Source organism: Lonchura striata, chromosome 2, assembly GCF_046129695.1.
Source record: "Lonchura striata isolate bLonStr1 chromosome 2, bLonStr1.mat, whole genome shotgun sequence".
In the NCBI taxonomy this organism is placed as follows: domain Eukaryota; kingdom Metazoa; phylum Chordata; class Aves; order Passeriformes; family Estrildidae; genus Lonchura; species Lonchura striata.
The window spans coordinates 49038649-49050973 of NC_134604.1; the positions used below are offsets into that span (position 1 = coordinate 49038649).

General features: G+C 36.0%; 1 protein-coding gene across 8 annotated transcripts in view; it reads left to right on the plus strand.

Moving 5' to 3' along the window:
* The window catches only part of MYCBP2 (MYC binding protein 2), a 173440-nt gene extending 162034 nt beyond the window's left edge, over nt 1-11406 (plus strand). For all 8 annotated transcript variants that reach the window (XM_021548051.3, XM_021548057.3, XM_021548055.3 and 5 more), the window contains 10 exons: nt 759-860; nt 2508-2636; nt 5133-5265; nt 5494-5597; nt 6703-6891; nt 7382-7489; nt 8580-8789; nt 9372-9479; nt 9684-9849; nt 10603-11406. In XM_021548051.3, coding sequence (XP_021403726.2) covers nt 759-860; nt 2508-2636; nt 5133-5265; nt 5494-5597; nt 6703-6891; nt 7382-7489; nt 8580-8789; nt 9372-9479; nt 9684-9849; nt 10603-10718 — 1365 coding nt within the window. In that variant the 3' untranslated portion in view covers nt 10719-11406. The remainder of the gene's footprint in view (nt 1-758; nt 861-2507; nt 2637-5132; nt 5266-5493; nt 5598-6702; nt 6892-7381; nt 7490-8579; nt 8790-9371; nt 9480-9683; nt 9850-10602) is intronic.
* The last annotated feature ends 919 nt before the right edge of the window (nt 11407-12325 follow it).

Below are 12325 nucleotides of genomic sequence, written 5' to 3' on the forward strand. Positions count from 1 at the left end.
GGGTCTTACAGGAGCCCTGAATGTCAGCCCAGCCACTCCTGTGTTCTGTCATGGAGATGTAGGGTTTTGGGGGAAGAGTCCGGTAAAGTTTCTCAACAAAACCAATTTTATTCAAATCAAACATTTGATTCAAGATTGCTCCAAAAAGCAGCTGACAAGTGCCTTTCAGTTTTTGTTTGCACGGACAAATTATCCTCATGTAGCTCATCTGTTCAGGATTTCCCTGTAGTCAGTGGAGAAGAGAGAAAAACTTCCTTTGACTAATTAGCTGAGAACCCTTTTCTAGGTAATGCCAATTGCCCTGTGCAGTGAGGAGGGAACAGAGAAACTAGTCTCACTGAGCTCAAGTTTCTGGGTGATTGTTTTTGGGGTTGATTTTATTAGTCTGTGTCCTTGAATGTCTTCTTCCCCAAAGCCTGCAACGTTTGGGTCAATGTGCAAATCTGTATTTGTCATAGTTCTTCATAATGTGCTTTGGTTGATCTTTATCCGCTTTTTCTTTCTTGTGTGCTAACTACTGTATTTATAATCATAAAGTGACATACCTGAAAGAAACGAGGTAGTTCCCAAAAGATAAATTTTATTGTGTTCTTAACTTATTTCGGAAAATAAACTTGCATTGTGTGAGCAGGCTTCAGCTAACAACAACAGAGTTTGCAGGTAACAGTGACATTCTTGTCTGATAAAATTTATCTCTTCAGTATTTGGTTTGATTTTAATATGTCTAAGACATCTAATTCTACCTTGCCTTTCAATAGCTGTGGCTGGCCTTAGCATCCCTCTGTGTACTTGATCAGGATCACGTTGATAGACTATCCTCAGGAAGATGGATGGGAAAAGACGGGCAACAGAAACAGATGGTGAGACTGAAAGTCGTACGGTTTTTTGTTTATTTTGATATATTCACTCATCAAAGAATTTAGAATAGTGATAGAGAATGGTCAAATTGGCTTTTCTTCCATCCCAGGGGGGATTGTATATAGGTTTGAAGTATTTGTATTCTAGATAAGCATTGCTCAGAAAACAGAAACTCCAACTTAAAACAGTAATATTGCAATTGCCATTAGTGAGGATGAAACAAGGCCTTCCTAACACCTGTGGCATGAGTTTTTTAGAAAATTGACTCAGTTTGTACAGCACCCTCTATCAGAGCTTTTTCTTTCTGTCTTAATCCCTGTCATGAAATAAAATCAATTATTTTGTGTTACTCAATAACTACTACTCTGTAATTTATCTTCCTCTTCCCCATCTCACTAGAGAGTGATTACCCCAGGGAGAAACTCCTTCTAACTGAATTTAGTAAAACTACCTTTGACTCAGGCTTTATAAATTTAATATCGAATATGATTCTGTCCATACTTTTCAGTTGACAAAATGCTTGTACTTTTAAGTATGACAAAAAGCTTGTGATTTTTTAATACCGTTTTACAAAGAGCACAGTAATGAAGCTGGTCTCTGTAAATCTTGCTTAGGTGGATCCCTGTGGGAAGCAAAGGAAGGATGTGCAATAGCAACCAAGCATAGTTAGAACAAAGAAGCATCCAAAGCAGTTTAGTTAGGTAGAAACAGAATACAGCAAGCATAGAGCTGTAGCAGCAGCAAAGAATAAAACTCTGCTGAGACAGAAGCAAAGAGGTTTCTGAAGTGATTAAGGAAGTTAAAGGTCTTGGAGGTGTCAGAGGATCAACCAAGACATTGTTAAGCAGATATTAAAGCTGCTGAACCAAGCCTGAAATTCCCCAATCCTGTTCCACATTAGGATACTCAGATGTTGAGGTGAACTGTGTGCCTCCCTACCAGAACTGCTTTAAGAGAATTCTGTTCTAAGTTGCATGAGCGTATCATAGAAACCATGTATTATGGTATTACAATGGAAACTTGTTCTCGGAGATGTGCATAATCAAAATCAGTTGTTGAAGTCTTTGTGGGGTTATTTTGAATTGCAAAACAGAACCTTGCTGAATCAAAAAAAAAAAAATACTATCAGTAGAGCAACTTAATTTTATGATGGATTTTTGTTACTTCAACCATAGTGTCTCTGAGGTATGGATGACCTACAGCTTTGTTTAGATGTTTGAAAAGAGTAAACATACCATATCAAAGTAATGAAGGGTAAATATCATGCCTGTTGACTGACCTGAGGACTCATATCTCTGAACTTTTCTGTTAACATGCCCATAACCCCTTGTTATCACATAAACCTCTTCTTGAGGTGAAAGTGATGTCTCAACTGTATTGTTGAAAAACACATTTTTGATGCATTACACAAAATACATGATGAAGAGTATCAGAAAAACTGATGTCAGAAATTGAGGGGGTTTGTGTCAAGGAATAATTGTTTAAATACTGATTATTTTCAACATAGCATTAATAGTCCAAACAAGCTCTTTATCCACTTTTGTAAATTGGAAGAGAATGTGGGGTATGTGACTGAGGGGAGAATAAAAACTATGCTGAAAGGAAGTGAAGGACTTAATAAAGAGGAATTACTTTTTTTTTTTTTCCAGCCAATGTGTGATAACCATGATGATGGTGAAACTGCTGCAATCATTTTATGTAATGTCTGTGGGAATTTGTGCACAGACTGTGACCGATTCCTTCATCTCCATCGGCGAACAAAAACTCACCAGAGACAGGTGGAGTATACATGGTCTCCTGTTGTGTTCACTGCATCATTGTGTGCATATTTATGTAAATAAAATATAACCAAAAGGTAGTAGCAAATACTGAATCTGAAAAGGGTGTTTTATTTTATTTTTGAGATGGGATAAATGTGTTTCCAGTTAATTCTCTTCAGTTGTTTTTCGTTACATTCTTGTGTCCTTTATCTTTTACAAAGATTAGAAAATCTTGCAACAGTTCCTAATTCTAGTTCTTAGGCTACATCAGCTTATCCCCTCTTGTTTTTTTCTCTTGGTTAGGAACACTTTTTTAGGAGAATTTAGAAGCCTCGTAGACTTCCTTAAGTATATGTTGGTTCTTTATTCCTCTTAAATTTTATCACCTTTAGTACTTCTATCATGGGAGTCAGTGCTTGTCAACCCCTTCATTTCTAATGTATGTGTATTCCTTTTTAATATCCAGGAAGATGATTTGACTGCAAATATTCTTACTGGTTCCCCAGTATTCCTCTAGCTTTCACTGTTTTAAAACACAAATATGTTTTAAAACATAAATATGTTACCCTATCCATAAGCTTGAAAATTTCCTGACTTCTTTTGGGTTTGTATTTAGGATTGAAACTTTGACTAGGTAGGAGTTTTTATAACTTGCTGTGTACTCTGTTAATTATTATTCTTCTGTGATATTCTTTTATCCTTTTCATCTCTAAATTTGAAACTACATTTTCTTTGGATTTTTTCTTTTTGTCATTGAAATTAACATTGAAGATTCCTTTACTTCTAGAATTATTGAAGATTTCCTCTTTCCTGCTTCTATTCTTCATTTATGGTTTGTTGAGATCCTTTATTTTCCCCTTTCTGACTACTTATATTTGTACAAGGATTAAAATAATAAATGTCATTAATAAAGTTTCTTCAGTGGAAATCCTCTTCTCAGTCCTCTTCTCCCTCTCCTACAATACATCTATATTGACTTTTTAGTTATGTTTAGGAATGGGCTTTTAAAGAAGTTGATCATGTCTCCTTAAAGTACAGTGTTTTCTGTAATTAAGCAGCCTTGGAGTGCATGAACTGAATTAGTTTTGTTTGCTTTTAGGTGAAACTAAAAGCAAATCAAAAGATAGATGCAGACACACTGCTAATGGTCCTTCAGTGCAAGGGATCAGCTGGTCTAGAACACGTGTGATGTAAACATCAGACCTTTGTTAGTGAGTTTCACTGTCCAGTGAAACACTCCTCTCTGATGCCACAGCATGTGCTGTGTAGTGTCAGCCTGGCACTACCACATGGGTCTATTATCTTCTATTTCTTAGCCAGAGTCTTTGCAATCCCCTTGGAAATTTTTCTGTTTCATCACCCTAAGAAGATCATTTTGTTTGCTCTTCTGTCATGGCACAGCACAGTCTAGTCTCATTCATTTTTCTGATTTCTCCTATATAGCCTGTTCAGATTACAGTTGATAAAAAGTAAGTTCTTATCTCATAGAAAACCTCACATTTTTCCTTTTATCTGTCCAAAATACCTACTTACCAGATTTCCCTATTTACTTCTAAAAGCATGTTTTAACTTTTGTTCTTTATTCACCACTTTTACCTTTACATCTCACATGTTAAGCCTCTCAAATTTAATTTCAATTCTGTCATGTTCCCTCTGGTCTTGTTTTCTGTTTGCTTCCTGTTCTTTGTCCAACTTCAGTCATACATACCTCTTTAATGTATTTTCTGTCCTCTCCAGAAAGGACAGCCTGTAAGTTAATCAGATGTGCTTATGTGAATACGTTGTGAAGCTGTTAAGTTTTTTTTTTTCTGATTCTAGTAAAAATTAGAGTGAGTTGTATACATCCATACCTGGGGAAATTCTGACTTTCCTTGCATTACAGGTGAAACAAATGCAAACAAAACTGCCTTCAAAGCTTGGGAAAGGAGCAAAAGAAGAGACTGCATGAAATTCCCGAAGGATCTCTTGCAGTTTTTTTTTTTTACTTTACAAAAACTGTATATTTTCCTCATTGTAACCAAAAGTATCCACTGTGTATTTGTATGAAAGTAAAAAATATTAATATTGCACATTTCTATAATTGCTACTCTATAGTACTTGTTATTAAGACCCTAATTCTCAATGTTGCTTTGATAAACTACTAGCATGGTTATATGAAGATATTTCTGGTGTTATCTTGTGCTTTTAATATTCTGTGGCTTACTGGATGTGTTGGGTAGAAGTCCAAGCTCTGTATTTATTAAATCAGAAAAAAAATTTGCAGCTCTATTCTTAGCATTGATGTACTATTGTTTCTCTACCATGTTAGATCAAGAGTTAATTTTTTTCATTTTTACTTCTAAAAACATGAAACCTTTATCCTGCATATCTGCAATATGTACAAGTTATAGAACGGATCTTGCAGAATCTGTAAAATGCCTGGTGTAAATCCAGAGAGAGAGAACTACAAAAATAACAGAGACAGGTCCATGCTCTAACTAAACATGCTAAGTATCGGTTTGGTTACCTTGACAGGTCTTCAAAGAAGAAGAAGAAGCTATCAAAGTTGATCTCCATGAGGGCTGTGGTAGGACCAAACTTTTCTGGCTGATGGCATTAGCAGATTCTAAAACTATGAAGGCTATGGTGGAGTTTAGAGAGCAGACAGGTAAAACACAACTGTTACTACTTGCTCTTTATCGTGATTATTGTGATTTTCACCTGCTTTAGGGCAATGCTTTTAAATTTTTTTTAATAAAAGTAGAATAGTTTAGCTGCATAAGAATTGTTGGATTTCTGGTCGTTTTCTGTGAATGCTGCTTTGATGCCTGATAGAGTATCAGTCCCTTGTGTTTCATTAGAACATTTTTGGCTTTGTTCTCTCTTGTGACCATAGGCAAACCAACCACCAGCAGTTCTGAAGCATGTCGGTTCTGTGGATGTAGGAGTGGAACAGAATTATCAGCAGTGGGAAGTGTTTGTTCTGATACAGACTGCCAGGTGTGTACTAGCAAGTATCAATCATCATTAATTACATAAATAGAAGAAATCATAGGATGAAATTGGCTTCTGATTTTGAACAAACCTTGTTTAGCCCTGTAGTCAATTTTAAATCAGATCTCTCATATTAAAAGGTTCTAGAGTTGAATATCATCATTCAAATACTTCTGAGTTTGTAAATGTTTATTTTAATTACAGACTATGAACGCTAATAGTCAACTTACATGCTGGGTAGTTTCATTATTATCTTCAAAAGTATGTCAAGTTTTCACAACAAACTTTGCAATTTTAAAGTAAAATACACACTGTCAGTATAAAGTCAAATGTACTGGAAAGCTCAAGAAGAGTTTGCTCAACAACCTGTGTATTGTGTGAGCATAGAACAATTAAGACTAGAACAGGTTTATCATCTCTATCCGTGTATCCTGGGTGTTTCTGTGCCCTACAGTGGATGCAAGTGGCAGAGGGCCAAATCATAGCTAGTTTCTTACTTCACCTTACTTATTTCTAAGTGAAGCAAACTTTTTTTCTCTCTCAGCCTATGAAGACATAATGTTACATAAATTCAGTTCAAATTGTTGCTAGCTTGTGGGCAGCTTTTATAAGCTTTCTGTTTAGTAGGGATGGGAATTAGAGATGGTTAAAAATCCATTTCCATGTAAAATCACTTTATACTGAATAATGATTAGCTTATAATGTATTCTTAAGGGTGAATTACTTGAAACTTCTCCAAAATCTGCAGATATCTTGAAGGCTGTTAATACAGGGTCAGCAATGTTTATGCAGGAAGCACTCAATATATGAAAAGGACACAGAGGATCAAAGTTAGGATCAAATAGTTGTCTTTCTATTGAAAGTTTTAAATTATGGTTTCATTAAGCCGTTTGCATTAAGGAGCAGTGCAGGTAAACAAAGGAAACATTGTTATTTCAAGTACACAACATTCAGCTTTTCTCAAGTACCTGAGGCAGCAGCAGACAATATAAACCATGATTCTTCCATCTCAGTTTATTTGCACGGACCAGCAGTCCTTCAAAAAGCAACACTGTCAGAACACTCAGTGCAGGGGAAGAGATGATTAACTGTCTACTTCAAACTTGTTTAGGAGTATGCTAAGATTGCCTGCAGCAAGACACACCCCTGCGGTCACCCCTGCGGAGGTGTGAAGAATGAAGAGCACTGTTTGCCGTGCCTGCATGGCTGTGATAAAAACGCTACAACCCTTAAACAAGATGCTGATGACATGTGCATGATCTGCTTTACTGAAGCACTTTCAGCAGCACCAGCTATCCAGGTTTTTGTTTGTTTCCCCTTTTAAGAGATTACTATTATGATTGTAATGTTTAATATGAAGGAAGTGAAAATATAAAGTCTTTCAAATTATGCTCTTCAAAATTTGAAAACAGACACCATAATAATAGTTAAGCTACTTGGAAAGCTTTCTTTTTGTCTGGCATTCTATTTCAAGAAAGCAGATTGGATCAATTTCGTTTGCTATCTCTATTAAAATATATGGCATTCTATAAAGGAGTAAAATAACTGAGGTAATTAATTGATACAATTCACGTGTATTTCATATATCCATAGGTAATCTTGGAGTGGTTATGATTTTGATGCCCACTTTATGTTCTTTCATGTCGTTAAGAAGAAAATAGCGGTCTTCTAGTATTTTAAATAAATTATTACTGGAATTGATATATCTTGCCACTTAAAAGCAAATAACTGCTTCTACTTTAGTGGTTAATATAACTATAATATTCACTTACACTTACTCTTTTCTAAAGCTGGACTGCAGCCATGTTTTCCATTTGCAATGCTGTCAACGAGTACTAGAAAACAGATGGCTTGGCCCAAGGATAACTTTTGGGTTTATGTCCTGCCCAATTTGCAAGGTAAATGAGCTGTGTGCCTGCCAAAGTTAAGCAACTTACCTGATACTTTTCTTGGTTTTGTTTTGTTGGTAGGATTTTTCTGGTTTTGTTTTTTGTTAGTTTCTTGGGGGTTTTTTGTTTGGTTGGTTTTTGGCTTTTTTTTTTTTTTTTTGTTAATACTGTATTGCTTGTTACAGTATATATGAATTATATATTACTTGTTTTCTTAATTCCACATGTTGCTATAGAAAGACTACATTGATGCATCTTTTTACTTTCTCCTACTGTTCCCTGAGGTGTCTTCTTAAAAAGAAAGCATAGTCCAGTCATTGTCTTAATATTGTTTCATTCTTACCAACATCAGCTTGCAAATTCCCAGGATTTGGTGATAGTGCGGAGGGGAAGAAGTAATCTTAAAGCACGCAATTTGAATCAGGAATTCTCCATTTTACTAACCACTTTTAAAGCTGCTTTGCTTTTCAGTGTGAGGGCAGAGCCAAAGAATACATGTACTTAATTCAGCTGAGTTACTAACAATTCCTCTTGTACTCAATAAATTTAAATTGCTGTAAGCAAAAGCGCATAAAAGCTGCTGGAAAGAAGAGCACCTTGCCCCACCTGAGGAGGTTGAAATTTGGGAATGGTCAGCTATTCTGCATGCTATGGTTCTTCTGTCATATTCTGCTGTGGTAACTAATGGCAGTAGCTTGTGGTCACCAATTGATAAAGAACTGCCATAGAGGACTGTCATTCATTATGCTTACTTGCTGAGCAGTAAGCCAAAAAGGACCAAAATTACAGAAAATACACAATGAGAATATTCCTGTGCTGTGGTGAATATTTCATATATTCTTCACCACCTCCCTGGCTGTTAGTCTGTTGGAAGGGTTAATGTTCCCTTATCCCAACAGGCTCAAGAAAAAACATTCATGGATATTATTTTTTTCAGCAAATAGAGTACATTCTATATCAGCTGTTTTTTGAAATGTCCACTCCCCGGGCCCGCATGTTTTTATGACATCTGTCATGCTATTTGTGCCTGACTAAAATACAGATTATCACAGCTGTTGGGATAAAGATGCAAGGTACTTAATCAGCATTTTTATTTCAGAACAAAATCAATCACACAGTATTAAAGGATTTGCTTGATCCAATCAAAGAACTCTATGAAGATGTAAGGAGAAAAGCACTAATGAGATTGGAGTATGAAGGGCTGCACAAGAGTGAGGCCATCACAACGCCAGGTGTTAGATTTTATAATGACCCAGCTGGCTATGCTATGAACAGATATGCTTATTATGTTTGCTACAAGTGCAAAAAGGTATGGTGTTATTTAATAAATGTATGTTACCATTTCAGAAATAATTTCTTAAAACAGAACATATGTTTAATACATTGTGTATGGAGCAGAAAGGCAGGAAAAGATGTTGTTTATAAAATCATAATTTAAAACATTGAGTGTTGGGCTAATGAGATGTACATAGTATCTTAGCTAGTAAAGCTCAAATGTGTATACACAGCAGTTCAGAAACCAAAAGCACCTTGAGTCAATGGCCACTTACAACAAGGTGCAGTACCTTCTTCCTCCAGTATCTCAAGCTACTTAACTCTGACATAGGGTTCATAGAGCATCCAAATGCTGTTCCAAGAGCCTTACAGTCACTGGCATAGACCAGGGTATGTTGCAGTTTTTGGTCTTGTTCATCCTGAGACTGAGGGACGTTTTCTGAGTGCCTCAAAACCACGTACCTACAGAGTTGAGAGAGCTCAGAATAGTGGAGGCCACTGAAATGGCAGTCATTTGTTATACTCCCTTACAAACAGAATTAGTTAAACTGAAAATAATATTTAAAAGAATAATTGTCTCTGGTTTAACATCCAATCATTTCTATATGCAATTAAGGCATATTTTGGTGGTGAAGCTCGTTGTGATGCTGAGGCTGGACAAGGAGATGACTATGATCCGAGAGAACTTATTTGTGGTGCCTGCTCTGATGTTTCAAGGGCTCAGGTGAGTAATAATGTCTGTTCATGTTTTTATTTCATTCTGAAACTCTGAGTACCTGAGCTGTACAATAATTCACAGTCATTTGTAATTACATGTATTGTACAATATTGTATACTATTCATATATTCTACAGAATGTAGAAGTGAGTTGTTGGGATTGTTAGAACATGGCTACTTCACTGACTGGTGTTTGCTTTCCTTTGTTCAGATGTGTCCCAAACATGGTACGGATTTCTTGGAGTACAAATGCCGCTACTGCTGTTCAGTTGCTGTTTTTTTCTGTTTCGGGACAACACATTTTTGCAATGCTTGCCATGATGATTTCCAAAGAATGACAAGCATCCCTAAAGAAGAGCTCCCACACTGTCCTGCAGGTAAGACCTTGACAAATCAAATTTATCACGTTGAATTCTGAAATAAAGCTACAAGTTCTAATTGATATGAGCTTTTCTTGGTGATATTTTTTGTTTTCTGGCAATGTCATTGGACCAATCATTTAAACGTTAGCAACTTTTATAGAGAAAGACGTCAATTTCCCTATATCAGGTCAGACTCTAGATATAGAATGATGTGTAAAATTATATATTGATAAAATTAACACATTTTTAAGTGATGTTTGTGTACTTAGGTAGCCATTATCTGCAAACTGTTACCCCAATGCCTTAATTACTAAGTTAATGTACTGTATATTGATTTTATATTAGTAAACAATTGGGGGTTAAAAGTGCAATCTTTTTGTTAAGATATTTACATAAAATAAGTAAATAAATTACAATTCCTGCGATAACCTTCGAATTATTGTTTACTGCAGAATGTAACTCTTGTTCATTATTCAGTTTTTCTCTTAGCTTGTGCAAATTTCTTCCACAGTATTAATGAGATAAAACATCCTTATGTGACTGTCTGTAAAGGTCTTGCCTTGTTTAATTTGAATTTGATTGGTTTCAATTATGTGGTAGTTTGATCTTTTTTCTTTCCCTTCAAATACCAATTCAACATTTGAACAAGATGTATTACCTTCACTTAGTTTGGGTTTTTTTTGAGGAAACGTAATATATGTTTGTTTACATTATCTGCAAGCATTAATCTATTCTTCTTTTTTTTCCTTATCCTTATATTCACTGTAGGTCCCAAAGGTAAACAACTTGAAGGAACAGAATGTCCACTTCATGTTGTCCATCCTCCCACTGGTGAAGAATTTGCTCTGGGTTGTGGGGTTTGCAGAAATGCACACACTTTTTAGAATAGCATTTTTTTTAACCAGAGCAAAACAGGTGCCCTCATCCCTCAAGTGTCCTGAAAACAAAATCCAGCTGGGGTGAGGATGGGACCATTCCATAACCCAGGTAAAAGGAACAATTTACAGTGCAAGAAGGATGCCAAATACCATGTACATAATTCTTGCTGTGAGATATTGACATTTTTTGAACCAAGACATCAAAATTTGTTAGGTGTTTGCATGTGGCCATTACAGTCATCGGCTAGGAAAACATTGGACATGTACAAATAAACAATTGTTATTAAAGGATCTGTGTGTCTGTGGACTATGAATGATGCTGGCTTTCAGGAGAAAGAAAAAAATATTGATTATTGTATACTGACTTTTTGTAATCTTGTACAATTGTAACGCATCACAAGTGGGGATGAGAAAGAGGAATATTCTGGTTTATTTCCTAGACTGTTATAAAAAAAATGTGTTAGGAAGGCATAAATGTAACAAGTATCACCCTGTATATAAAGGTATCAATGTTTGTCCTGTATAAGAAATATTAAATTACAACAGCAGTTTCATTTAAACTTCTGGGTTATGTTTGAGCCTGAAATTTTAATGAAGTGCAATACTGAGTGTGCCTCATATCTTGCAGCTGTAAACATAATGGAATGTACATGTCAATAAAGCCACTGTACATTTTTATACAGTGAAAGTCTAACAAATGTGTAAGCCTCCATTTTCAGAAACACTCTTAAAACAGAGTCGGGGACGGGGGAGGGAAGGGGAAGAAGAGAGGTGTCCTATCATTATTTCAGCAGACTCTTGAAAAGTAGGAAAGTTTTTTGGGTAAACTGGTGGTTATGGAAGTACTTGGGACATGAAAAACACTGCTCCATTTCTCAACAGAAAAGTTGGATAAGTGTTCTAGTATTCATATGATGAATTTTATTTCCATTTCAATTACCCAACAGTGTTTTAAAACACAGAAGAAGACTGTATTTTAAATTATTTTTGATCAGTTTTATTTTACTGAAGACGCCTAATCACTTCCACTTTTAGGACAAAGAGCTTTTTGAATTTCAACATGTTCATTTTATAAGAGTCCTAAGTCCTCTGCACTTGCATGATGAATGCAGAATATAACTTCAAGTAAAAACTTCTTTCAGTAAGATTTTCTCTTTGGATTTCTTTTCTTAGGTGCATTCAACTCCTTTCTAGCATTTCTGTCTTGAATCTGATGAAAAGGGTGTTACTGCTTTTTACATTTAAGATATTGGTAGATGTCATCCACACCAGACAATCTTGATGTGACTGGAACCATGGGATCCATCTTGCCTAACTTCAAACATCTGTAATCACAGAATCACAGAAAGGTTGGCATTGGGAGAAACTTCTGGAGATCATCTTGTCCAACCCCCTGTTAAAAAGGGTTCACCTAGAGCAGCATATATATCTGCACTTTGAAATAGTTCTGAATAGTTGACACATCTGTGAAGTACAATTGTTCTTACTCACTTGTAGCTCTGCCGAGGGGTCAGGACAGGTTGGATCCTGGGCTGAGGCCAGTTGTTCAACAGGGCCAAGTGCTGGATCCTGCACTTGGGTCACAGCAACCCCCTGCAGTGCTACAGGCTGGG